The following is a 27,926-nucleotide window of genomic DNA, read 5'->3' on the forward strand; positions in this document are numbered from 1 at the left end:
GCTCGCCACGCGTCAGTGGCTTTGACCAGTCCAGCTGTCGCGCGGATGCTAAGCGCCGGCAGCGAACTCTCTGCCGGTGAAGCAGGAGTGGCCTAGTGGTCCCCTTCTCAGATAGCATGTGATCGCGCCACAAGTTTTTCTCTGGCATTTGTACACAGAGGCAATCAAGTAATCCTTTTCTCGCGTCCTATCGTTAATATTCGAACCTATAAAATTTAAATTTTAAAAAATATAAAAGGCGGATCTATATTTTTTTTTATAAAAAAAATCTCTATTTGTATACTTGATGTAGTCCTTCTCCGTACCCAACGGAGCTCCGACTCCGTGAAGAGATCTTGGTATCATCATCATCTGATGCAGTAGCCGGTACATTGCCGTATAAATATTTGTTCACTACTACAGTTTATCGCAGAATTATGTAATTATTATTTATTGTTATTAGGTAGGAATCTATAAGAAGATAGACGATCTGTAGTATAACAGGAATAACGTTTTTCGTTCCTTAGCCTGGGGTATTTATGGGTTTGTATTAGAGCGGTGGTGGTGGTGGTTTTGGGGGGTGGACAGGGACGCCCGAAACGAAATCAAAACTGCAGCCGATTTGCGCGGCCACGTCGAGCGATCTCGCCGGCCACCCCGCTTCCACCGTCGCCTCGGAAACGTAGCAACACGTGGGGGCGATCCGCTCCCTTCCACGTCGCCGCCCCCGTCGCCCCCGCGATCCGCGAACCCCCCCCCCCCCTCTCGGTTCCTCCCCTTGTATTCGGATGCATCCCTTCTGCTGCGCCCCGACGGTCCCCGTCTCCCCCGCTGCCGCTGCCCCGCCCCCCTCCCCTCCTCTATGCCCCCGCCGCCGGCGCCCCCCGTCCGGTCCAACTCGGCCTCCGCCGCCGCCGTCCGGAGCCACGACGCCTCCCCTCACCACCACCATCACAATGGATTCCGCTGGCCCGCCAACAACGGCGGCGGCGACCGGCCGGCGGGGTCGGACCTCGCCGCAGGGTCCCTGCGGTCCACGTCGCTGCGTGAGGGCCTCCTCCTCCACGGCGGGGACCACCGCGAGGTCAGGATTAATGATATCGTCGGCAATGGGATCGCCGGGATCCTGTATAAATGGGTCAACTACGGCAGGGGGTGGCGGCCCCGGTGGTTCGTCCTCCAGGATGGTGTCCTCTCCTACTACAAGATCCACGGGCCCGATCGGATCGAGGTCAACTGCGAAACCGAGAAGGTGTCCAAGGTCATTGGGGACGAGTCCATGCGTCGTTTGTCCCGCCGCAAGAACGGCCAATCTCATCCACTCCGCAAACCCTTCGGCGAAGTCCATCTCAAGGCAAGCAAGCAAGAAACAAATCTCTTCTTTCCCCACCCTTGAGATCCGATCCCATCTTGATTCCATCCTTCTTGTTTTTTATCTGAAAATTTTTAAAAATTTTATTTGGATCTTTACTGGTTTAGGTTTCATCGATTAGAGAGAGTAAATCGGACGACAGGAGGTTCTCGATCTTTACGGGGACGAAGAGGCTGCACCTGAGGGCGGAGACGAGGGAGGACAGGGCGGCATGGATGGAGGCGCTGCGGGCGGTGAAGGAGATGTTCCCGAGGATGTCGAACAGCGAGCTGATGGCGCCGACAGAAAACGTGGCGGTGTCGACGGGGAAGCTAAGGCAGAGGCTGCAGGAGGAGGGGGTCCGCGAAGCCGCCATCCAGGACTGCGAGCAGATCATGAGGACCGAGTTCGCCTCGATGCAGAACCAGCTTCTGCTCCTCAGGCAGAAGCAGTCTCTCCTCCTCGACACCCTTCGCCAATTAGAGGTATAAAGAGGACCTTTCTTTCTCATCATTTCTTGGTCCTATTCTCCATGTTGGACCTTGACAAACATTTGCAATTTTTCCTTGCCATTATCTGAATCTCATATTATCTTATGTATATTGTTGCTGAGGTGCACTTTGTAGAAAGGAACCAATCAGTATTAGGTGTTGATTTTTGCAGTCGATGAACCCAAGACAAGATGTTCAAAAATAAGCAGTTCTTTAAATCATTGGTTTTCAACTTATCGATTAACATGTTGATTTCACAAGCTATTGGTGAGAATGGATGCATTCGTCTAGGCTTCCCACTTATCTTCTAATACAGTCCTTTGCCATTCATCTCAAGTTTTAGTTTACTTTCAGTCACATTTAGTAGAGATTATGCAAGGCAACCTCCTTTCCACTTGATACTCTTCGATGTCCCAAATGCTTCATCGAAATGTGTTTCTGCAAATTGTTTGTTACCAATGGTTTTCTTGTAACTCTCTATTCCAACATTCAACTTTTGCATAAGGAATGCTCTGAAGTGAATAAAAATTATAAGGCTAAATTCAGTATTTACAGAATCAATGTATCTGAATCCAAACTTTGGCAAGTGTAATGCTGCAAAAACAACAATTCTACTCCAATGTTTGACGTTTACAAAATAATTCTGATATTATATTCAATGAGTGGCATCAGGTGCTGCAACCTAACCCAGTTATAGATTCTATATGATCTTGATTGCAAGTTAAACCTATCCTCATGAAAGACCAGCCCTTGACATACCTCGTGATTCAGTCAGGAAACAACTGAAAACTGGAGGGGAAGATATGGTGCACCAAACCAAGTCCAGACTCTAGTGGAGGAAAAATGGCACAGAATTCATGGTGTATGTGTTGGGAGGTGATACTCTTCTTTCTCTCTACAATCCTACTAAAAAATATAAGAAACCTGTGGCATCCGAAACTCACCTTTTTTTCCTCATCTTACGATTATCTTTCCTACTCTTTCTTAAGTGAAATTAAGTTAGGATGATGTCTAGGTCTGACGTGAAATTAAGCTTGATATGTTTATCACGTCCCCCCCCCCCCCTCTCCCCCCCCAAAAAAAAACACACACACACACACAAAAAAGAAAAGAAAACCATAAGATTGACAAACCTGCATAAAGGGGCGTGTATAGTACCTCAATTTTCTCTATAGATCTCGTTAAAGAAAACTATAAGATCGACAAACCTACATAAAGGGGCGAGTATAGTACCTCAATTTTCTCCATAGATCTCACTATTCCCTATGAATGTGTCCAACTTAAGACTTGCATTTAGCTTTGCAGAAAGAAAGGCGAAAAGGGAAAAAAAAGAACTTAGGTTTAACAGGTAACTCATTTATAGAAATTGCACCCAATGAGAAGGCAGTTGTTTTGTTTACCAAGTTAAATAATCTACAATTTTTTGCGGAGAAGGCATACTTATTCCGTAAGTTTGAGGGATATTCTTGGAGCTATATTATGAACCAATATAATGCTATAATGTATACAGAAAATGACAATTCTCTGTCTTACACCTTAAAATGTTTATACTCGCCAATTGCACTAAGTTGTCAGCACCTCTCACTTCTTGTATGCACTACCTATTAGCACTTGATTGTTTCTACCTATGCAATTAGCATTGCACTTCTCTTCCTTTGCTTGTGTACTCCATATAGTAGTGACAAGTATGTAGCCTCTGTTTTATTTACACAGCAATTTTTACTTGGCTTAGCAAGATTATCTTATCTTATATCTCATATTTGTCTGCTTAAAAACTACTTTTTGATGCTTTGTCATGTAGACAGAAAAGGTTGATTTGGAGAATACCCTTGTCGATGAGAGCCAAAGACAGTCAAAAGAGTATGGATCTGCTTCTAGATCAAGACATGAGAAATTTAGTGGTATGATGAATGATAGAATGTTTTGTCATAATCCACTGCTTATTTCCTGTCTAGCAAAACCCTGCTTGATTTTATTATGAGATTTTTTTTATGTGTGTTATGTTAAACATCATCTGTTATGGTTCTTTTTTATTATGTGATTTGTATGATTATTTATGTTAGTTTTAAACATGTTCTTGCTATTTTTGTACTATAATCTTTGTTTTAATTATCTTTTATACCTAGAAAAGTATGTAGAATCTTTAACTCTTGACTGTAATCAGACTGATGCTTTACTTCAAACGGAATATATTCAATGGGCAAATGTGAAGGTTTGTTAGTATCTACTTAACTATGTGTAGCCAAAGCCTTGACATGTTGGATGGATGTTCGGGCAATTCTTTTCTTTTCATATATAATTTTAATGAAAGAGCAAACTATTTGTGTTTTTGTCTTTTCATTCTCCTATGCATAGGGAAACAATAGACGTGAATTTATCAAAGGATTTTTTTGTTTTGTTGATTCACATCAGTGAGAGAAATTTGGGGGGGGGGGGGGGGGGGGGGGGCGAAGTGGCTTACTTCCTTTTCTTCAAAAAAATAAAAATCAATAAAAAAAGGGATCTTTGTAGTGCGTGCGCTTGCATTTATATATATATATATATACATATATATATATATATACATATACATATATATATATACATATACATATATATATATACATATACATATATATATATACACACACACACATATACATATACATATACATATACATATATACATATATATATATACACATGTACATATACATATACATATACATATACATATACATATAGATATACATATAGATATACATATACATATAAATATAGATATAGATATACATATATAGATATAGATATACATATATATATATACATATATGTATATATATATGTATATATATATATATGTGTATATATATATATATGATTTACCTTGTAAAAAGTGCATTTTTGCTTATTTTTCCCTCAGAAAGTAAAAGTGTAAATATATTTGTTCAAAACTCTGAAAGGTGCATTTATGTCCCACCAAAAATTTGAATCTTCGTCTTATGCTGTTACAAAGATTTGAACTTAGCGTATATGCCTTTATGATTTGTTGAGGATGACAGCAATAAAAAAAGGGATCTTTGTAGTGTGTGCGCGTGCATATATATATATATATATGTGTGTGTGTGTGTGTGTGTGATTTACCTTTCAAAAAGTGCTTTTTTGCTTATTTTTCCCTCAGAAAGTAAAAGTGTAAATATATTTGTTCAAAACTCTGAAATGTGCATTTATGCCCCACCAAAAATTTGAAGCTTCGTCTTATGCTGTTACAAAGATTTGAAATTAGCGTATATGCTTTGATGATTTGTTGAGGATGACATCCTATTAACAAAAAGGAAAATAACCAAATTATTTTAACAATTTGTTCCTTCAGAGATTTTGGCATAAGTGCTCTTAAAATATCAATTGGTTATTTACCGCTCTGCGAAAAAATATATGTATTTTTGGTACCTAAAATTCTAGATATGCCCCTAAAGATATATAGGAAATAGATGCATATGACTAATTGCAAACAGCCATTGGGGGAAAGTCCTCTTAATTCCTCATGTAGTTATTTGTTTATCTAGGTCATTTGACTTGTTTGCATCCTAAATATTTTGTATGCCAGTAATGTGACTAAGCTATTTCCTTGTTTACATATTTAGTATCAGTAATATCATTATCATTTCTTTTTATCCTCCATGTTGAAGCTTTATATTCGTGCATGTTCTTTTTTAACCTTTCAACTTAATGCTTATACTACTGGTATTGACATCATTTAGAATTAAGTAGCTTGAATTCTCACCGATCTTACTGTAGCCGAGTAAAATGCAGTGCTTCACATTGTGATGGAGTTTTTTAGTGGAGTTTTTACAGCCTTTTCATCTTATCTCTAAATTGGCATCGTGACCAATACTCCAATGCAAGGTTTTAAAAAATTGGTAACAGAGGTGGTACTAGTTTTTGGTTGAAGTGGTATGGTATTGGTCCATCCCATGACACACGGTACAGGGCTCTATTCCCATACGTATTGGGACACCAAAAAGTCCCTCTTTTGTTTTTTATTTTCTTTTTTTTTGTTAGCAAGCATATCTATTGGGTGACTTTTTTTGTATTTTTAGTGTTTTAGTTGCATTTTAATGGGTATTTGATAATGAAATGTTGATATCAGTACCAACACTGACTGAGTCAACATGGATCAATAAACTATCAACATTTATAATTTAAAATGATAATAGAGTATAGTAAAAAGAAGATGCATGCTAACTCACTTTGGAAATTCAATCCCAGATAGAGTGTCTATGGTTCTTATAGACATCTAGGTCTTGTTCATATTTCGGACCTTGGATATTAGATTAACCTAGATACTATCCCCATTCCTACTGGTCATATGAGATTCATCTGTGCCTCCTGATACTGTGGCTGCGTATAAGTGGGGTCATCGTAGGAGGCTGGCTATCCATGTTCAGGAAAGTAGAAAGCAACATCTTGCTCTAGTCCCCGGTTATTCCCCAGAAGGGGTAACGTGCTGTGTCCAATCCTCCTAGATAAGATGAGTGCATATGAATCGTACATGGATAGAGCATACTGTTCACTTTAACTATCTGATCATTAGGAGATCAGCCTCCAGCATATGATGAAATCTGCTATCCACTATAGCTATTTGATACACTCGTCAATTTGTCACTAATCTTCATTTCATTCAACGTAACAACTCTCAGATATTGCCGTACTACTCATCTTTTTTTCCCTCCCATCGAATTTTTTCCATCAACTTGCTTCTAATGTGCCAACCTGCCAGGTGTGCATATAATCCTCCTACGCTTAAACATAAGTTATCAACTCTCCAATCTCTCTACGTACCTTTCCTTAAAACCTCGATCCTATGTGCCCTAAGCTGCACCACCTTCAGATCCTCTCCTTTTGTAAGATAGCATCTTCCTGTCATATCTAGATTTTGTTCTGGCCTCGCGGTTATGATCCTGCAACGTGCACAAGAACTCTAACTCACGGGTGTATGGACTGAACCTCAAAGAATAACCACCACTAATTGCAGGCTGACCATCATGTTCATCTTGACCTCCAGACCCATCATTAGAATTGTCACTATCACTATCATTGGTATCACGAGATGCTTGGGCAAGACGAGATCTGATGGATCTGGTGTCTTGCTGTCATCTTTCCTAAGTGTTATATAGTTAGCTGCATTGTTTGATGACTAGTACTTTCCTCGGACTTGCTTTGCCTACTGTTGTCACTGGCCCTGGAGACCAGCGCACTGCATTGTGACCCAAACATCTATCTATTAAATTGTTGACTAGTCCTCTGATTCCTATCTAGCCTCACTCATGGTGGGTGAAATATGCTTTACACACATTTCCGCATCGCACGTGCCAACTGCTTTTGTGATGGTTCTAGCTGGTCATGGAGGATTCCTTGGCTCATCACGAGCAGGGGCGGCCCAATACATTTGGGGGCCTAAGGCGAATCCAATGAATGAGGCCTTTTTTTTAATAATAAATTTTTTTAATAAATATAAAATATTAAAAAAAATGATATGAAAATGGATAGCTATCAAGTACACTATTTCAACAAAGGTACATGAATCTAATAAAGATAGGCAAGAAATCTTTTTAATTTAATATTATTTTTGAATGGAAATGCAGAAAAGTAATTATCCTAAAAGAAGGGCCATAAAACTGATTAAATAACTGAGATAATGCTTGGCAATATTGTTTATCATGTTAAGCAAGAGCGGAATAGGAAAAGGTCATCCCATGGCACTTCATGGTCAAGGTAAAGAAAAGAATTTGTCCAGAAGCTTCTCTATAAGAGAAAGTAGGGGCATTATGGGAAATTGACTCCATCTAATTAATAAAAGTCCCATCCCTCCATCTCCCCTTCAAGTGAGTACCCAAGCAGCAACAGCAACATCACAGCACAGCAGCCATTCAACCCCCTCCCTCCTTCTCTCTCTACCACCCAAGAGGGGAGAAGAAACCGAGAGGAGAAAATTAAAAGAATCTCCGCCCTCCAAGAAGTCCATTTCCAATCCCCCTTTCTTCCTGATGGCCCAGCTGGATCAGGAGTAATGTGAGGGAAGGAAAACCAAGACCAAAACCAAACAAGAGAAGGGATGAAAGATAAGAGTGGCTTCAGGCGTGTATCAAGCCAACCAAATCCCTCCTCTCTCTCTCTCTCCATCCAAAACAAAACTACCGTCCCCAACTTCCTAAATTTCCCCTCTGCAGGCCAAGAAACTCTCCACCTCCCTTCCATCAAGGGGGAAGACTCGTCGCCAGCTCATCCCGTTTTATATGGGGCCTTTGCTTCCTTTTGGTCACGGTCCCTCCCTCCCTCTCTCCCTCCCTCCCTCTCTCTCTCTCTCTCTCTCTCTCTCTCTCTCTACACCTTCCGGGGGCCTTCCGTTGGCCCGGGGCCTTAGGCGACCGCCTCGGTCGCCTAAGGCTCGGGCCGGCCCTGATCACGAGCTGACTAATCTGCAACCCATGAACAATAAGATCATCATCATGAACAAAGCCATCCATTGATGGGTCTTGTTGTATGTTCTTTTGCCCTGATTCAAGTACTTCTATGTGTGAATGCTAAGTCATGTAGCCTCTTGCGTGTTAGGCATTTTCGTACCTTGCTATGGATCAAGGCAAAGATACTCCAGTTCTGCTTTCATCTTCTGGACGAGATGGTCTACAAGAGGACTCGGATGTTAATCTTCCTCAAAGTGAGTTCATAGGTGTCCCACTGGACCCACTACTCCACTACATCCAGGTGATTTAGGGTCAAGTAAGACTATGATACATTAAATCCCTATGAATCCTAAAAGAATAACTCACTGGAATAATTTCTTAATGGTTCCTACAAACATCCTAGAAATTGATTGCTGAGCTCCTACTTATTTGGAGCTTCCTCGCCTCTCTCAAAACATTTTTCGCTGATCATATAATATAGGCTCGGCGTTACTGTCAGTTAAATATGAAATATAATTCACTATTGAGCTTGCTACCTCGCTGATTTCTTCTGCATCCAAGCCTAGATCCCTCAACATCCATTCCATCACTGCTCTGACTGCCTATAGCAGATCTTTTTCAAGGCCTATATTCTTAGTTATCGGTACTTTGGATTTAAGTAGTAGGTTGCATATGATGAAGGACAATTTACAATCATTAAGTTGTAAGAAATGTCGTTCAGATAAATACTAGAGTTCAGATTATGTTATTCAATCATGTTATACATGCCAGGTGCAATTTCTGCCCATCTGCAAGTCCCATCTATCCTTTATAATATGCAAGTTTGGTGAAGCTTTCCTCTCACCTGCTGCAGCAACAATCTGTTGCTTGGCTTCCTGCATCTTTGGCTAAAGAATGTTCATTGGAATAATATTGTATAATTTGTTAGGAAAATTTATATTTCTACTAGTTAACACTAGAATAGGTTTCAGATAATTCATAGTGTTTCTTTAGTTTCCTTCTTCTCTCAAATTTATTGTCATTTTCTTTTTGATCTTTTAGTTACTTACAATATGTTAATGAGTTTTGATTAAGTTTTTAATATTTTCTGCCCAATCTTTTGTAGCATGAAACTTTTGTCTAGGGTAATCTACCCGCCGCAGAAATTCATCAGAAACCTTAAGTCACATCCATTTCCTAGTCACTTAGTTTTTTTCAAAATATCTGCTTACCCTCACCCACTTCCATACCCATATCAGCTCTTGCACCTGCTCTTGATTCTGGCAACCAAGGTCCAATCTATAGGCATCCACTTAAGCGCCCACTTTCTATCTAAGTGCTATGCAGTACCCTTTCCACTGACATACCACACACCTCCCTTTTCAAAACACTGGTTGCAGCTCTACGCACCTTATTGTTTAACCTTCTATTAGCAATTTTTTTCCATTTTTATTTTCTTGTATAATTTTTCCTGAATTGCCATGCTTGTGTTCTCAGAAACACATATTGTGTTGTGAACATGTTGTTTCTAGAAGCACATTTTCACTTTGTTTATGCCTCAAATCAAACATTTGCCTTTTTTCCAACTAGGTTATTTTTTTGTCATACAGGGAATAACCTAGCAGTAGTAGAAAGAATATCAGGATTTATTATTCAATTGGTCTCATTTTGAAAAGTAACTCTTGATCTACTGTCAATTTATTTATGCCTGCTGACTTGAAATTAAGATGGTTCTCTTTCAAGGAAATCTATTCTACTATGAAAATTGTCATATGTTTTTTCTTTTGGTCTTTCAGAAGATGAAGTACAGCATGAAGTCTTGAATCTGTAACATGTGCTTGTATTTGATTTTCGGATTGTATTTATTTGTGCAAATGCTTGTTCAGAGGGAAGTGCCAGTGAAACTGAGGATGAGAATGAAAGGCATGATGCTGCTGAAGAGGAGACTGATGATGAAGAAAACACATTTTTTGATACACGAGATTTTCTCTCATCAAGTTCTTTTAAAAGCAGTGAGTCTGAATTTCATAAATCTGAAATCGATTCCGATGATGAGGAATTTTATGGAGTTGGTCAAGTTGATGGTAATGATGCTTCGATGAAGTCAGTGGGAACTAGTAACCCGTATGTTAGGAGACGTAAAAAGTTGCCCGAACCAGTTGAAAAAGAGAAAGGAGTGAGCCTCTGGTCGATGATTAAGGATAACATTGGAAAGGATCTCACCAAAGTTTGTCTTCCTGTGTATTTTAATGAACCATTGTCATCCTTACAGAAATGTTTTGAAGATCTGGAGTACTCCTACCTCCTTGACCGTGCATATGACTTGGGCAGAAAGGTAGATTCTTGTACGCATTGAAATTCTTTTACTTGTTTTGGTGATTGAAATATGAATGCTACTTCATCTTTAGGCATCAGTAATTGTGAAAATCTTTTCATTTTTTGTTATTTCTATTGCTCTTTTGTTTTGTTTTAGATCTTCTAATGCAGATATTTGCAATGAAAGTCTTTCAGCATTATGTATTTATTTATTTTTATATATATATATATATATATATATATATATATATATATATATATATATATATAACTTTATGCTTCAAATTTGTATAAAAGTTTCTATCATCTAAACAATTGGGAATTGGAGTTAATATAGCATATGATGCATGAATATGTCCCAATTCCCCAAAAAAAAAACGTTTGACTTGGGTTGTATATGTGTTGCAGCGTATGGTTAAGTAGTTGGCTTATGGATTTCCAAATATGAGTGTTATTGTTCCTGTGTAGTTGTCTTGTGTATCCTCTATTATTAAAAATCTACGAACATTCACCTTATAGTTGCATGTGTATTTCTAATATAAATGCTTGTTTCCATCATTTGCAACCAAAAAGCAGTGCAGAATATGGTGATTAGGAATGGTATGTGGTCTGTTGATTATATTTGAGTATATACTTGTGATTGGTTTGCAGACATGCCATGATACAATATGGTATATTGTACCATACTGAACCGGATACTACCGGGTGCACCGTACCGTACCATACCAGTATTGGTGGCGTACCGACCCTTGGTATGCCAAAAAAATTCCGTACCATACCGTACCGACACTATGCTAGTGTGGCACCGGTACGGAGTCCAGTACCGAGACGGTGAACCTTCTGATACAGTGAGTATATTGATTGTTATCATGTCCTTTTTTTGGAAGATCTTTATAAGAACGAAGTTCTTGCATCTATTTGACTTGATTAGCCATTTAAATCTCTCAGACCAATTGCTTCTGTTTGTTTATGTATAATTGCTCCTGACTATAACTTGTATCTCAAGTTAACCCACGAATTATCATGTCTTATTTTTTTTTCCTTTTCCTGTTAAGTTAGTCTGAGCAACTTCATATGGTCACATATTAAATTACATAAACAGAATAATGAGAATGAATTTTTATGTAAGATATTTGCTCAAATAGTTGAATTGGGGTTTAGGATTATGTTTGGTTGGTCATATATTTTTAAGATTTTGTAGTCTCAAAGTCTAATTCAAAAGGCAAGCCAACATAGAAATAGGAGAAAATATTACCTACCTTTGCTGCATACTGGATGACTTTCATGGAAGCTTCATTGTCAAAGAGAAAGGAGCAGGACCATAGTCTTTGGTATTCCACTGTTACATAATTTCGTTGAGCCAGGGGGTTACATTTGATGCTGTATGTAAATAGTTGGAACTGGAACTGTCCTTGTTTACCTTGAATTACTGAAATATGTGTACTTGTGTAGTTGAGTACATGGTATCCATGAATGTGCCTTCCCCGATTGTCCACCTTAGATTCGAAGTAGATTTATCATGTTTGTGGTTGTAATAACCAAAACACTCCTGTGACTATGGGAAGTTTGAGCCCATATGCCGACTTGACGTTGCCATGTCCTTTCAACATCTTTTAGAATGCTTTCATTTAGAAAGATTCATATTGTTGCTCTCCAATTTCTGACTTCAGCATTGCCAATATGTTTTATTAAGAGCTGTCCTTGCGAGATATCCTTTTTAATAGAAATACAATGTCTGCAAGATATTATTATATAAGGTACTTGTATATGGATGTAATCTTTGGTAACTCAAATATTTTTGATTTGACTGAACATGGAGAAGGCCTTTTTTACATAAGTAGTTTTGATAGAATTCTGTGTCATAGAGTTGATGCCACTAGTCTTATTGTTTTGCTTGGTTCTCATGGAACTTTTTGGAGTACTCTGTTATATATAGAAGTAATAATTAGAATGTGCGCCATCATGGTTAACGACATACATCCTTTTTGCTTTGGAATTATGCAGTGTAATTTCATATGAAATTTAGAATAAATTAACAGTGACCTGCTCATGTTGTCTGCACGAGTCTTTCACATAATCATTTAACATTTGAATCTTGATGTAATTTTCTAGGGAAATGGTCTTATGAGGATTCTTAATGTTGCTGCATTTGCTGTTTCTGGATATTCTTCAACTGATGGCAGACACTGCAAGCCTTTCAATCCACTTTTGGGGGAAACATATGAAGCTGATTATCCAGACAAAGGCCTCCGGTTTTTCTCAGAAAAGGTTGGTAAAGTAATGGATTTCAATTATTGATATCATTTTTTATTTATTCTGGGCATCAAGATGCTGGTGATCCTACCTTTTGTTTTTATATCTGAAGTCTTGCTCTTTTAAGTATATTTAAATTTTAAAAATTAAATTTTAAAAATTGAGAGTTAGCTAATTGGACTCAGCATGTTGGCGCCCTACTCCATGGAGAGATCCTGAGTTCATCTTGGATAGTAGCACTGTCAACATATTGTCCATAAAATCAAATAGATTATTAACATTACAGTTTTTTTCATACAAATATAGTTGTCACTGGCCTCCTTTTGCAAGAAGTTTTCTAATTGTTTCACTTTCCATGCTCACTTTCCAATATCATATAAGAATTACATAGCAAAGAAAAAGTTGCATATTTCCCTGATTAATGCGGCTTTATCTCCATAGTTAAGGTAGTGTGACAACTTCACCTGCTAGTCTACATGTCAACAAGCTGTGTAACTTAGCATTATTTAGTGCACTGGTTCCACCATGTCATCATATATGTTTTCTTTGTTTGTCAGGTGCTAGATTCTTATTTTCACCCTATTTTCTATTTAAAATTCATCTATATTTACTGGGGTGCAAATTCATCATATCTTCTGTTTGCTTTTTTTCCTTCTCTATTTCTTTGTATATCACCTTCATCATTTCTTCTGTTTACTTCTTTCCCTTCTCCACTTCTTTATATTTCTTTTGCTGTATTCTGGTGCAATAAAAATTCATCTATATTTACTAAAGTTCATATTCATCATGTCTTTTATTTGCTTTTTTTCCCTCTCTGCTTCTTTGTATATCACCATCATCATTTCTTGTGTTTGCATTTTTCCCCTCTCCACATCTTTGTTTTTTTTTCTTTTTTTTTGCTGCAATTTTATGCATTGTTACTGCATTCATGTTATACGAAGTTTTTTATGAATGGAGAATGGCTGCAAGTCAGCAAGGTGGTTAATAGTTTGTTTCGCTGTTTGCACAGGTCAGTCATCACCCTATGATTGTCGCATGTCACTGTGAGGGTAACGGATGGAAGTTTTGGGGAGATAGTAATTTGAAAAGCAAGTTTTGGGGTCGTTCAATTCAGCTTGATCCTGTTGGTATTCTAACACTTGAGTTTGATGATGGTGAAGTGTTTCAATGGAGCAAGGTATTGGATATATTCATAAGAAATTGAACTCTGGTTTGGGATTTCTTCTGACACCTGTAAACTACTATCTCAGGTGACAACTTCCATTTACAACCTTATATTGGGGAAACTTTATTGTGATCATTATGGTACCATGCGCATACAAGGAAATCGTGAATACTCATGTAAACTAAAGTTCAAGGAGCAGTCAATAATAGATCGCAACCCCCATCAGGTGATTCTCTTTTTTTTTCCACCTTAATATTTTATAGACCAGCAAAATAATAGTTAAAGCTCACTTGATTTTAACTGTTTCCTTGGGGGGGTTAATTTTTTGAAGCAATAATTGTTTACTTTTTTCCTTGAGATTAAACCATGCTGGTCAAAGATGTCATATATGAATTGTTCTCATCCCTTGTTTGGGACCTATTCTATTTGAATATGTTTTTTTTTTCTAATAATTTGATGTCTATAATTTTTATCGGGCTCTTTTTTTACTATGGATAAGATCTTATTAACCTTTTATAGCGGTCATACTTAGAGAACTGGTTGTTTGCAAGCACATCAGGTAAATTAGAGTTAGGTAGAATGATATTTATTTTATTTTATTAGAGGTCCAATAGGTCTTAAATAACCTCCTTGCTAAGAAGTATTGGCCTAGGGTGTTTGCACAAGTCATGGGTGTGTAACAGATGGTTGCAAAAACCTGCTCAATCATGTTATGGAGCAATATCAAATGAGTTATGCTCCATAGACAACAACATGTTGATGGGAAAGGTTGGTGCATTTTTGTTGTTGTCATATAATTGTAAGTCAAGGAAAATGTAATTTTATTGTGTCATTTGTATTATACTTATTTTATTTGAATATTTGGAGTAGTAACTAGAATATGTGAAAATCTTGCATTACTATTGGCGATCGCTCTTTTTATGAATTATAGTTAGTAAGTTTATCACAGGTTTTGGGACAATGATACAGCTGCAGGTTACTTGGAACTCCAAGGTCATGAAAGAGTATGCAGAATTGTAGTATAAATCTGGAAGAATTCATATGCATTAATAATAAATAGGAAGTCTACAGGGAAGATGTGCTTGAATATAAAAGATGCTGCCTGCATATAACTAGTGGTTGCATTCTTAGGAGGTGCATGAATTCAAATATTCAAACAATGAAAGCTTGATTTTAATAATAATTATTTTGTGTTTCTTTAAAGATGTTTGAAGTGGCTAGCATACTGTGAAGTTTGTTGTGTAAGCAATCATATAAGCTTTTCCTTACATTCATAAGTATGGATGGCGAGTGTTCCTAGCAGAGAAGGGAAGGAAAGAGTAGAGGGGGAAGCAGGATTAGAAGAAGAGGAAGAGCTTAGATATGTCATCTGAAAGTTTGAAAAGGGAAAATAGGAAGAACGTGGAAAGTGAAAACAAATAGAGAAAGGTGAAGTAGACTGATTGTGCTAACCCAAAGCTTTTGTCCCTCTATTCACCTTTCGTGAAAAAGATAGAACTCTCACAGAATCTATCCTTTATAAGTGACATATAATCTAAGCAATTTTTGTTAATTATTTTTAAACTATAATGATAAACAATCCTATTTTTTAACTCTCAACACCTTCTAATTAATTTTCAAACTCTAATATATTCATATCTAATGACAGATTTAAATTATTCTACTTCTACTTCTCATCCCACGCCTCCTGCTCCTTTATTGTCTCCTCATCTTCTTCTCCCTCGTTTCTTTCTGTTGTTGTTCCTCAGATTTTTTTTTTTAAATTTAGATGTGAACATATATATGCAAATAAATTAGATCAGAAAATTAGGAACTTTTGTCCTTCCTATGATTTCTTTTTGCCCTCTGATTAAAATGATAAGGATTTCTATCTATCATGATATTCTGTTCTCAAGCTTGTTGCTCATCACATGTTTGCAGTGTTTACAAGCCCTAAAGTCTAATTGGTGGCATTGAAGCCAATCTATTACATATTGCTGATAAATATCCTAGTGTCACCTTGTTGTCAATACATGATGTAAGAGCACGGTTGTGTGGAGCAACTCCGAGGAAGAGTGTCTATAGTTGAGAGGCAATATTGCTGGAGACCACATTAGTGGTCTTTGATACGCTTGGTTGCTGAAGGTTGAGCATAAGTGACCATTTTATTCAACTGTGCACTCAACCCTTTTATACATTGAATGGTAGCACAATGAAGTGCGCTTTTCATATAACATCATCAGTAAATGCTGTCAGTGTATCACCCCATAATTTTCAAACTGTATTTGATCTCTTTAGTTTTGTTATGCAGACTTCTAGTTATTAGTTGGAATTTCTTTTTAAAAAAAGTATCCGAACTTTCATACTTGTGTGGCATCCGTTGTATAACTTTAGTTTTCTTCTCCTTCGTTGAAGAACTCTGTAATATAACTAAACAATGTTATTTGCATTCATCAAGAAAGAGAACTTGTGAATTATGGGCTTAAACATGTGTTGACCATTTTTTGTGAGATGGAGTTGCTTGTGATTATGAACCAGTCAATTTACTAAGTTTTTGTTGTTCCTGCCTAGTAGTTGCTGATGTAATTGGTACAAATTAATTCCCAATCAATGGTTTAATTCTTTAACTAGTGTAGCAATTTGATTCTTCCAAATATTTTCCCTTTTTGTTATTTTTCGAGAACATATAAAAAATAAAACAAGCAGTTGGGGTGCATGTGATTATATATGATCTTCTAGATAAATTGCTCTGGTGTTTATAACATTTTTATTGATTGTTGTTGATTGGGGCATTTTCCTTTTCCCCTCGAGCAAGAATCCATTGAATCCATCCTGTGTCATTTAACAAATGAAACAAACTGTTGTTACATGATCTACTAATGCATTTTCAGGTGCATGGCATAGTTCAAGATCGGAATGGGAAAACAGTGGCAACACTCGTTGGAAAATGGGACGAGAGCATGCATTTTGTTCATGGAGATTGCTTGGGTAAGGGCAAGGGATCTGAACCATTATCTGAGGCCCACATATTGTGGAATCGTAGCAAACCGCCTAAGAACCCCACGAGATACAACCTTACACGCTTTGCAATTACACTGAATGAACTCACCCCTGGGTTAAAGGTGAGAAGCTTTAAATTCAGCCTCACCCATCTGTCTTTTGCAAGTTTCCTGGTCCTATAAAACTAAAAGCTCTTTCTTGTTGCAATGTTTGCTAATGTCTCAAATGATAAGCAGGAAAAGCTGCCACCCACGGATTCAAGGCTAAGACCTGATCAGAGATGCTTGGAAAATGGGGAGTATGAAAAGGCAAATGCAGAGAAGTTGAGACTAGAACAGAGGCAACGACAGGTTAATTTCATATCAACTTTGTTCCAAAGTGAATTTATTTTCCTCATGAGCTTGGCAAGGATACTGCTAGAATTGGAGCTCATCAGGAGTCACCTTTAATTTTGGTACAATTCTATTTTATGGATTGCGAGCAACTGAGCTGGCACAATCCTCCTGCCCACCTTTTCCTTATGTCATCAATGCTCACATAAATGAGAGCATAAACTCGAGGGGCAGATATTGGGCTTGTGTGTCTGCCGTCTACGTTCCACTGCCTAGTGTCATCACATCCTGCTAATTACTTTCCTTGCATGATTTGTTTTGTAAAAATTTATGATGCTGTCCATGATAGACTGGCTTGGTTGTGATGCAGGCACGGAAGATGCAGGAAAGTGGCTGGAAGCCTAGGTGGTTTGCCAAAGATAAAGGAAGCGATGCATATCGTTACATCGGCGGTTATTGGGAGGCCAGGGAAAAGGGGAAGTGGGATGGATGTCCTGATATCTTTGGCCAAATCCCCAGTGATCAAATAATCTGCTGACGGGCAGTTTGGAATAGAAGCAGGCTCTTATTCTTTTTTCCATCCCCCCTCCCCTATTGCTGTCTCTTTCAATTGATGGGATCTCGTGATTCCATTCTGCATGCTCGCCATTTTCGAGCATTCAAGGCCATGTGGCTTGTAAACAAGGTAGATGGTGTTTCTGATATCTGTTTTTTTTATAGAATAACAGAACCCTGTTCTTCTCCAATACTTGCAATGAATTGATTCGAGTAAAATTGGGATTAAAGATGGATGCTGAAAGAGTCTCACAAAATATTTTGATGTTGCTTTCATGTTTGCGGGAGAATCAACATATCCAATTAAGGTAGCATCTTGCATGCTAGAATTTTACCATGTAGATCTGACAAGCAGGATTTTCTGAAAATTACCATAACGATGTACGGTAAAACCAAATTCCGGTAAGGTTGGGATTTTGCAGTCTAGTTTAATATTACATGAGGTCATTAATTAGCAATTGATTCTTCTGGGTAATTTTATTGTCATTTCTTATGGTGAATTTTGGAATAATGCTGAGCTATCCATCATTTTGAGCCAAATTTATTGGTAGTCATGGAGGCCATGCAGTGAACTTGTTCTTTCACCGCATGATTGAGTCTATATTTTTGATTCCATCGTACCATGACTGCACGTGAGACCACCTATTCTTAAATCATATCAAAGATCCTTTAATCCATTGCAGTAATTTTCTTTGAGCTAATAATACTTATTGCCTTTGTACTCTTCTTACCTTTGCCTGCACGTGAGCCGGAACCTGCCTGCCATTTGATGAAATGGCGAAGTCGCTTCTCTGATTCGTCATGTGAGTTTAATGAGACTGCATAGGGTACTACGTTGATTGACGGAGATGTACAAGAGAAGACAGGATGTTACCCGTGAGGTTGGGTGATGCATGATCGATTTGAAGTTATGATGAGCTTCATAGCATGCGTGGGTCTTAAAGCGTGCCATCGAAACTACTTTTTTGGGTTGTGGGGAACCGCTGACCATCAAGAAGCAATAGCAAATGTTGGAAACCTTTTAACAGAACCGTGGAAAAGTCCGCAATCCGCATCTGGCCATTCTGTTTCCTGGCTTAGCCTTTTGTTTCATGCTTGAAGAAGATGCCATAGATGTGTTACGTTCTCAGGCTCTTGAAATGAATGCTCTGGGAGCATAGATCAACCTCTCTTTGGAGGTTGGCATATCAAGACGTTGAACATTCTAGGTTTTCCACACTTACATATGTTCTCAAATTTAACTTACCCAGAATCTTATTTTGTAGCGTCAACTTCTAATCTCCCGTATGCTTACAAATAATGCATTTCTAAAATCTTGAAATTGCCGGGCGCACATACGCCTCTAACAAAGGCCTTTGCCTTTTAACCAAACAACCTTGTAGCTCAATAGATTGGTAACGCACCCATTCACGGAAGACATGGCAGTATGAAAAGGTTTTATTTATTTATTTATTTTTGCTAAAACAGGTACTTCAGTGTACAAATGCATCCAATAAAATCAGAAAATAGAATGTTGTGGACTTTTCGAGGCAGCTCCTCATCTCTAGCTCACAAAGTGCTACCGGTATGACTGGCCACATAGACGACCATCCAATCTGTAGCTCTGTTAGTTTTTTTAAATACATGCTTAACCTAAGTGATCCTCTATTTTTCATCACCATCATGATGCTTCGAAGCAAGTGACCCTCTATTTTGAATTTTCTCGGTTAGAGATTTGATCCTTCTTGCCGCTGGATGTAGAGGACTAACTCCATTAACCCACACAGCCACTGTGGCTGAATCTCCTTCAATCTGATTGGAAGTTTTGGGGAGTAGAGTAGCTTTTAATGCATACCAGCTGTCCAAAATCTCTTCAATCTGTCAATAATTACTCTCATCTCAAAACCAACATATATCACTCTAATCAAATTCTTACTTCGAATAAAAAACAAAAGAAAAAAAAACCACCTAAAATTGCAAATGTATTTGTCATACTGGAGAATGACAGTCACCTATACTCCCTGTCATATGCGATCCACATGACGTGCTCTAATTTATCTTAAATGAAAGGCGTGTTCTTGAAGCACTGGATTCCTCTCGCTCCAAAAATGAAACACCCAATTACTTCGCAGCACTCCATGTGCTGATCTGACTCTCAGGAGCCCAAGTTTACGCGCCAGCGGTCGCTCGGACAGAGCCGCACATTGAACTCATTTCGCTGGGCGTTAACGACAAGACAAGCCCCCCACGGCGTTTGGACGCGGGAAGAGGGGGGCCGTTTCCAGTCCGTTCGTTGATGGCATCGGGAGCTCCGCAGCGAAAACCGCGTCGCTTCCCGGAAAAATGCCCCCAAACCAACCAACCAAGCGATGGAATCATCGGCCAGGCGGCAGCGAGGCGCAGCGACAGACCACTCCTTCGCCTTCGCATCTCTCTCAGACAAGATGGACGGATTGATAGAGACCATGCCCAGTGGTCAGCTTAGTGATGATTAAGTCACGACAAAACAACGTAGGCCATCCTCCTGCTTCATCAGTCCCTACCCACCCACCACCCTCCTCTCTTTTTTTTTCATAAGTAAATTATACCAAATGCGTTGATATTTGAAGTTATAGAAACTCTGAAAATGTGAATTGTATTCGTGAACAGGAGTTGTTTATTGATCAAACAAACCAATAATGATCTAATTTGATGGCCATAAACATGAATGGTTATGGTTTATTTTAGTGAAGAAAAATGCTTTTAATTAGTGGGCGGTCAAAAAGATTAAAAAAAATGACATGGCGCTCCAAGAACGGTACAATTCGGTTCCAATTGCTGACAGGAGATTCGACGAGGAAGTGGAGTCTCGATCCATAGGAGTACTAGATAGTCATGCTAGATGGGCATGATGCATCCGTCATATCCAAAAAAAAAAAAAAAGTTTGAAATTGGTTTTTTAAGAGACTCTGGCTTGATTTGCCCTGTGGCCTGGGTTCCGACTCATGTTGGGTTGGGTGAGTACGGATTTAGATACCTCTTTAGCACAATTTAGACTTAGAATTGCTTCCCATCTCAAAAATAAATAAATAAATAAATAAAAATAAAACATAAATGATTGCTCTTAAAAAAAAAATTAAGTTGGTATAGAAAATTTAAAATATTTTATCTTTTAGTAAAAACTATACAAAATTTTGATTTGCCTGGCGGCCTAGGTTCCTACTTCAGCCCTTAACCCCCACACCACCCTCTTTTTTTATATACATAAAGAAATTAAAAAAATTCTTCTTAAATTAGAGATACATTATACTTATATCCAACAGCTCGAAAAGCTTGCACTTACTTTCTGATATTTATATTTATATGTTATTTTAACCTATATTAATACAATATCAATCAGACGGTTAACCTTAAATAAAATACAAATATTGTATCAGAAAAAATTAAAAAATAACCAAAATAACCTCAAGCAATATAACAGTCATCTAAGAATATAAAAAAAATAAATACATTATGAACGGTTAGTATAAGCGTAAGTTTTGCTAACTATTGAATGTAAGTATAATAAACGTAAACTTTATCAAGATTTTTAATCTTTTTGTGATACTTCCATGATGCCTCTTTTTCGTAACCTTGATCTTAAGGGACCATTACCATGTTCATGGGAATAATGGACTATATATGATAGAAAAATTTCACAAGAAAGACCTTATTCTAATTGATCATCATGTACTATGGGCTACAACATATGGAGTCTACTCAATGGCAGACAAATCTTAAAGCGTAGGCGGGGCATCCAATACAAACAAAACAAGAATGCTTGGCTCGCCCCAAAAGATATAGTAAAAGTTAGGATGCATCATCTCGGTGCAAAGTGAAATTTCTTTCTGAAAAGAAAACTGCAAAATTTGATTTCATGCTAGCCTTTTAGTGCTAAGAGATAGGAGATGGGTGGTGGTATACGAAGATAAAAAAGCTAAAACTGGCTTGCTGGATGTCCATATCTACTGTCCATAGAATATTCCGTCCGGCAAAGTAAGAGAGGGTTCAGAGGACAGTGTACTTTGGAGGTAAGAATATCTGACCAATTCTGAAATTATAGACATATAATCTAAGAAGGAACTTCTCATTACTAAGAGTCGTCAACAATTCATGGCCTCCTACTTCTTCCAAAAGTGCCAATCTCTCTTCCTTCTTCTACGCTAGTATCTCTCTCCTTCTGAAAATTATTTGGTGAATATGATATGGATTCCAACTCAGCCAAGCAAAGATCTTGGTAAGTTTCTCTTTTTACTTGAACTGGTCAATTCTATGTATTGGATATCCTCTATATTAATATACAATCAATAAAAAATTGTCACACGCCAACGGCTGGCGCCTGCGTTCTCAAAGGAGATGTCTCAAACTCTCACCTTTCAAAATAAAAAATTTGTTGCATACCCTCAATAATGAAAATTTTCTACAACTAAGATTCTATATGATATATACGAGCTCAAAATCGACGTCCTTCTAATAAAAGTTGGCAAGATCTTCCAATCTCTGCTCCTAAACCAAGCTTTCTAAAACAAAGCAACAGCCATCGATCGTTTAGCTGATGTAGTGGATACCAACATCAAATACCATGACAACAAAATAGTGCTATCTAATAATATTGCTCGCTACAAGATAATCATCATTGTTATTATTATTATTATTATTGAACTGGCAGAACTTCAGTTCTTAAAAAAGGAATATAATTGCTGTTCTCCTCGTACAGCAGCAACAGTTCTAGATGAAGCAAGCAAGCGGCCAATTCCCATCGGCACAGAGAGAGAAGGAGAAGGAAACAAAAGCATTTACAAAAGAAAGAAAAGCCTGCGCGTACGCGTAGTTGTATCGAAATTGAAGAGGAATTCAGAGCAACTTGGGGTGACGAGAAGAGAAGCGCGCTTGGGATATCGGGTCCGACCAACCACCCCAGGTTAAAACTTAAAAGCACGACGACCGGGTCCTCGGATGGCCGGCCGGGGCCTGTCGGTGCTCACGCGGCACCAAGAGAGCAAAAAGGTGGCGGACAACAAGGCCTGCCGAGGTCCCCAAGCAAAAACATATTAAAACGCTTTATTAGGAAGCATTCCTCCGTGCCTGCCTTCGCAACGAACGACAGCTGCTATCACCTCCATGGAGAGATTTGGACGAATGATCGATATTGGACATACTAGCCTAGAGTTGAAGAGGGACTTGTAATATGTTGTCATTATTACTCAGTAAATCTAATCTTAGTAGAGTAGCATAAGTAACTTAGTCATGAAAAGGTATGTATAGTTATATGCTTCTTCTTCTTTTTCTTTTTAACATTATGGATATTTGACATGTATGAATATTGGACGGCACGATCATACGGCTGTGGAATAAATACTACCATGAGCATCAACATGTAGAATTGCTTGCAACTACGATGGAGCTAACCGAGTCGAGTCCTAAATAATAGAAGGCCATCTAGTCTGCTACACTATTCGTATCTCTATACATATATGTATGGTTTTGAAAGAGCTCGGTGTATGTATCACAAAAAAAAAAAAAAGAGCTCGGTGAGAAAATCATCCTTCTCGAATCCTCCAAAATAAAATTGAGCCTCTCACCATGGATCAGAAGCATTTAAGACTGTTGCTGCATAAATAGAGGAAGTTCTACCAAAGCACCATCTTTCAAAATCAGGTATTGTGAATGAAACCTAGCTTTATAGATTTCAAACATATTTTGCATTTGTGAAACCTAGATTTTTGTCCCTTTTTTCCCCCCCTAAAGAATGTGTCTGGATGGGTTTATGACATAGCTGCCTGATTGTTGGGATGTAAAGGTAAGTTTTTTAGGAAGTGCACAAGTGTGACCTCGCTATCCTTGAGTCTTATGCGAATTTGTATGTTTGATTGATTCATGAGAAAAGAGCAAAATTAATTTAAGTATCGATAATAATAAGAAAGTCTTATTTTATAGTATAATTAGAATTCAAGTTTGATAAACTATATATTATATTATTATAATAGTGTAGTTTATGAAAAATGATTAATATTGTAACAATATAATAATATTTTATTTTTATAACACAATTATATAATATAACATAGCAATATTATATAATAATGTGATACAATATAATAATATTCTATAATATGGCACAATTTTGTTTGGCTATATCCAACTACTCTATGGCTTAGCACTTAAGTTGGCCGAAACATTGCAATTAACGCTTCGATTCTGAAAAAATTTCTCTCCCTGCCCTGTGAATTTGATTAGATCTTCGAAATTTTGAATCAGATAAGTAAACCATTTCAGATGAGCAACTCCGAGCTGGATGTAGGCCCTGTTTGGGGGAGCTTTTGGAGGGCCAAAAAGCACTTTCTAGCCCTCCAAAAGTACTTTTAGCTAAAAAATGGTGTTTGGTAAATTTTTTGATTTGCGGGAAGCTGAAAACAGCTTTTGGGGGAAGCTCCAATTTGGAGTTTTCCGAAAATGCTGTTTTCAGCTTTTTCGGAAAGCTATATTTTTGACTTTTTCGGAAAGCTATATTTTTGACCAAAATATCCCCATGTAAAAAAAAAAAAATTCATCCCTCAAAACCTCGTCGTATCGCCTGTTCCTCTCCCAACCGACCCGCCCCCACCCCCCCTCCCCCCGCCCTGTTCCTCTCCCAACCCACCTCCCAACCCACCAGCACCCCCACCCCTCCCCCCGCACCGCCGCTGCTGTGCCTCCCTCTCCCCCGCCGCCGTACCCCCTCCCTCTCCCCCGCCGCCGCTGCAGTGCCTCCCTCTCCCCCGCCGCTGCAGTGCCCCACCGCCGCACCCCCTCCCTCCCCCCCGCCGCCGCTGCAGTGCCTCCCTCTCCCCCGCCGCCACACCCCCTCCCTCTCCCCCGCCGCTGCACCTCGTCCCTCTCCCCCACCGCCGTAGTGCCGCACCCCCTCCGACGCCGTCGGCCACCGAGACTGCCGCCGACCACGGTTCGGCCCCCTCCGGCGGCCGCCGCGGCCTGGCCCCCTTCCGGTGCTACGGAGAAGGGGGCAGAGGAAGGAAGGAGAAGAAGAGAAGAAAAAAAGAAAAGGAAAAAAAAGAAGAAAAGGAAATAAAAGAAAAGAAAAGAAAAGAATAAATAAATAAATAAATGCATAAATAAATATTTATATAAATGAATGAATGAATGAATAAATAAGATAAGATAATAAATAAATATATTTCAATGGATAAAATAATAAATAAATAAATGCATAAATAAAAATATATATACGAATGAACGTATAAATAAATAAATATAAAGAAAAATAATGAGTGAGTGGCAAATAATCTCTGATCCTTATGATATTGATAAGTACAGTGAATTTGTCGCCATTGCAAATAGTTAAGTAAAGAGATAATCTATTAAACAGATAAATGGTTATTTATTGTTGTATTATACTATAAGTCTATTATTATATTACATTACATCATAATACATTAATATGTAATGTTAAATAATTTAATATTATGTTATATTATGAAAAATTAATTTATACTAATAATATATTATTTTATACCTTTATTATTGTATTATACTATACATATTATATTATATTACCTTATATCATAATACATTAATAGGTTATTTTAAATAATTTAATATTATGTTATATTATGAGAAATTAATTAATACTAATAATTATAATATTTTATACCTTTATTATTGTATTATACTATAAATATAATATATATTATATTATATCATAATACATTAATATGTTATGTTAAATAATTTAATATTATGTTATATTATAGAAAATTAATTTACTCTAATAATTATATTACCATTATGGTATGCTATGCAATATCATATTACTATATTATAATAATAATATTTTATATTACAGTAATACTATATCGTATATTATGTATTAATATATGTTATGTTTTATCATGCTCTATTGTATAATACTATGCAATGTCCTTTATGGTAATTTTATCATATAAAAGTACTTTCTCAGTTTATTTACCAAACATATGTTAAAGTGCCACAGCACTTTAAAAATATAGTTACTAAACAACAAACAGCTTTTTATAACAGCTCTACTTCAGACAGCTCTACTTCCAACAACTCTACTTTCAACAGCTCTACTGCCAACAGCTCCCCCAAACAGGGTCGTAGTCTGAAGCAATGTCACAATGCCTGAGGTGGTTGAGGCTTCCAATCAATAATAGCTCTTCAAAATTGACGATGCTGCTCAAGCTTTCTTCCTTGGTCGGCGCTCCAACTTTGTTCACTAGTTTGCAGCCCATGATTAATAAGTTCTTCAGCTTGTGGGGTCACATGCTGTTGCTATAATAAAGTCTACATATGAATGAATGCTGCAGAAGACCATGAAATAGTTTTTAGATTAATGTAGACATGCAAACCTTTGGACTAAACATGAAATAGTTCACATGAGGTGTGTCCATCCATCTGATTTGGCATGTGGATGCAAATAATTACAAGATACGAGAGGGCAGTTTGATCTGTCCACGATGCAATTGCATGACCATTTTAGTTCACAGCTAAAAGGAACTTTTTATTCAGCAAAAAAAAGGAACTTTTTAGCTAAACCGCATAAAATAATACATGAATTGCCATTAGTGGGTTTGGTAATCCTCTATCTGATTTCTTTCTGAAGTTATGTGCCCAAGTACATAATCTAGCAATATAGGTCACTTATAAGATATTCAGTCAGGTATTGGACTAGAAGAAAAAAAATGAAAATTTAATTCGACCAAACTACATCTCACTCATGCAGCAAGTTTCATTTGCACTTTTTATACAAACGGATTCCATCAATCACTTTCTTGCAGTAGTCTTCTGGCCCTTTGATTGTGGCACTCTTTAAGGCCAAATTAGAAACTAGACATAAAGATCAGACCTAAGTTTGCAAGCCCAAGAGAGATCTGTCATATATTTTTTAAGATGAAGTTGTTCTATTATAATTATATGTTATTTGTATTTTATTATTTGATGCAACTCGATCATCTTGGGCTATGATTCCACATTCAAGAGTGGAATCAGGTCTCTTGTTAAAGCATGGAGGCATCAAAGAGTGTATAGTAAGAACACATTTGTTGCTGTGGTCGCCAATATTCAACTTGAGATGTAAAAGTATCTGGAATATTAAATCCGCAAGACATTTTAGGAGGTGAAGCTAGAAAACCAATATATCATATTTGTCTCTTGTTTTGCATGATAGGGAAAGATAAAGAAATTCCAATTTTTGACATAGATTTTTTTTTTCCTAGTCCCCGGTGGTTCCAAACTCTTGTTCCTTCATGTCATAAAAGAGGTATCAGTCCATGCATCCTCGGCTGCTGCTCAAAGTCGAGCAAACCTCGACTTTCCAGCCAAAGATTGGGCGAACCACATGACCAAATGTTGGCGTAAGTTTGTCATGTAAACATGCACATTGCAAGCATATGATAATTAGAAGCTATTGAATCAAAGATTTCTTTGAGAATCTATCAGTCGAAAAACTCATATTTAGGAGAAGAAATTATGTCTTTTACTGGTTAGAGAGAAAACCATACCTTGATTCATTGTAATAGTCATCACTTGGCATGGAGGACCGAGGACAAAGATCAAATTCTTTGTATGAATATATTTTATTTTCCCATAATCAGCTATGTCGATGGATGGTCCCACGATCCAAATGGGGTTCATTACAACTCAACTTACGTTCATGAATCTCTCTCGCTAGTTAGTTGAGTGGTCCTTGTAGTGAGACCATGTGCTTTGGTATCCAAGAGCATATAACTTGTCTCGTATTCTAATTCATCATGAAACACTATCCAGGGAGTGTCAACCTCTACAACCCGAGTGTAGGAAATTCCTACGATTGAATCGAGTAGGTTGCAGATCTTTACTACCTATGCAACTCTAGTTTTTGCCCAGTTCTTCGGGAATGGTGGATTTATAGGGAAAAAAGAATCTCATACAAATCTTTTGCTGGCTCATCAAAATTGCCATGTACACAAATATTCCATGAATGAACTGGAGGAACCGATGCCCTAATGGGCATAAAATCATTCTTTGAAACTTACAACAAAAAAAAAAATCATTTGTCGAGGATGTGTCTGATGAAGCTAATATAATCAT

The 27,926-nt window shown here is 37.7% G+C and overlaps 1 protein-coding gene across 4 annotated transcripts; it reads left to right on the top strand.

Moving 5' to 3' along the window:
• The first annotated feature begins 487 nt into the window (after positions 1–487).
• LOC103701844 (oxysterol-binding protein-related protein 1C-like) lies at positions 488–18,079 on the top strand. Of its 4 annotated transcripts, none has more exons than XM_039130108.1 (10): positions 488–1,333; positions 1,459–1,815; positions 3,623–3,722; positions 10,130–10,578; positions 12,672–12,827; positions 13,822–13,989; positions 14,063–14,203; positions 16,848–17,078; positions 17,193–17,306; positions 17,659–18,079. In XM_039130108.1, the coding sequence occupies exons 1-10, from the start codon at positions 842–844 to the stop codon at positions 17,824–17,826; spliced, it is 2,376 nt and encodes a 791-aa protein (XP_038986036.1). In that variant the 5' UTR covers positions 488–841; the 3' UTR covers positions 17,827–18,079. The 4 variants fall into 4 exon arrangements, with proteins under 4 accessions (XP_038986036.1, XP_008782269.1, XP_017696973.1 ...); XM_008784047.3 differs by having other exon boundaries at positions 1,143–1,333; positions 3,627–3,722; XM_017841484.3 differs by lacking the exon at positions 488–1,333 and adding an exon at positions 2,593–2,697 and having other exon boundaries at positions 1,687–1,815; positions 3,627–3,722.
• The last annotated feature ends 9,847 nt before the right edge of the window (positions 18,080–27,926 follow it).

The sequence above is a fragment of the Phoenix dactylifera genome, chromosome 9 (genome assembly GCF_009389715.1).
Source record: "Phoenix dactylifera cultivar Barhee BC4 chromosome 9, palm_55x_up_171113_PBpolish2nd_filt_p, whole genome shotgun sequence".
In the NCBI taxonomy this organism is placed as follows: domain Eukaryota; kingdom Viridiplantae; phylum Streptophyta; class Magnoliopsida; order Arecales; family Arecaceae; genus Phoenix; species Phoenix dactylifera.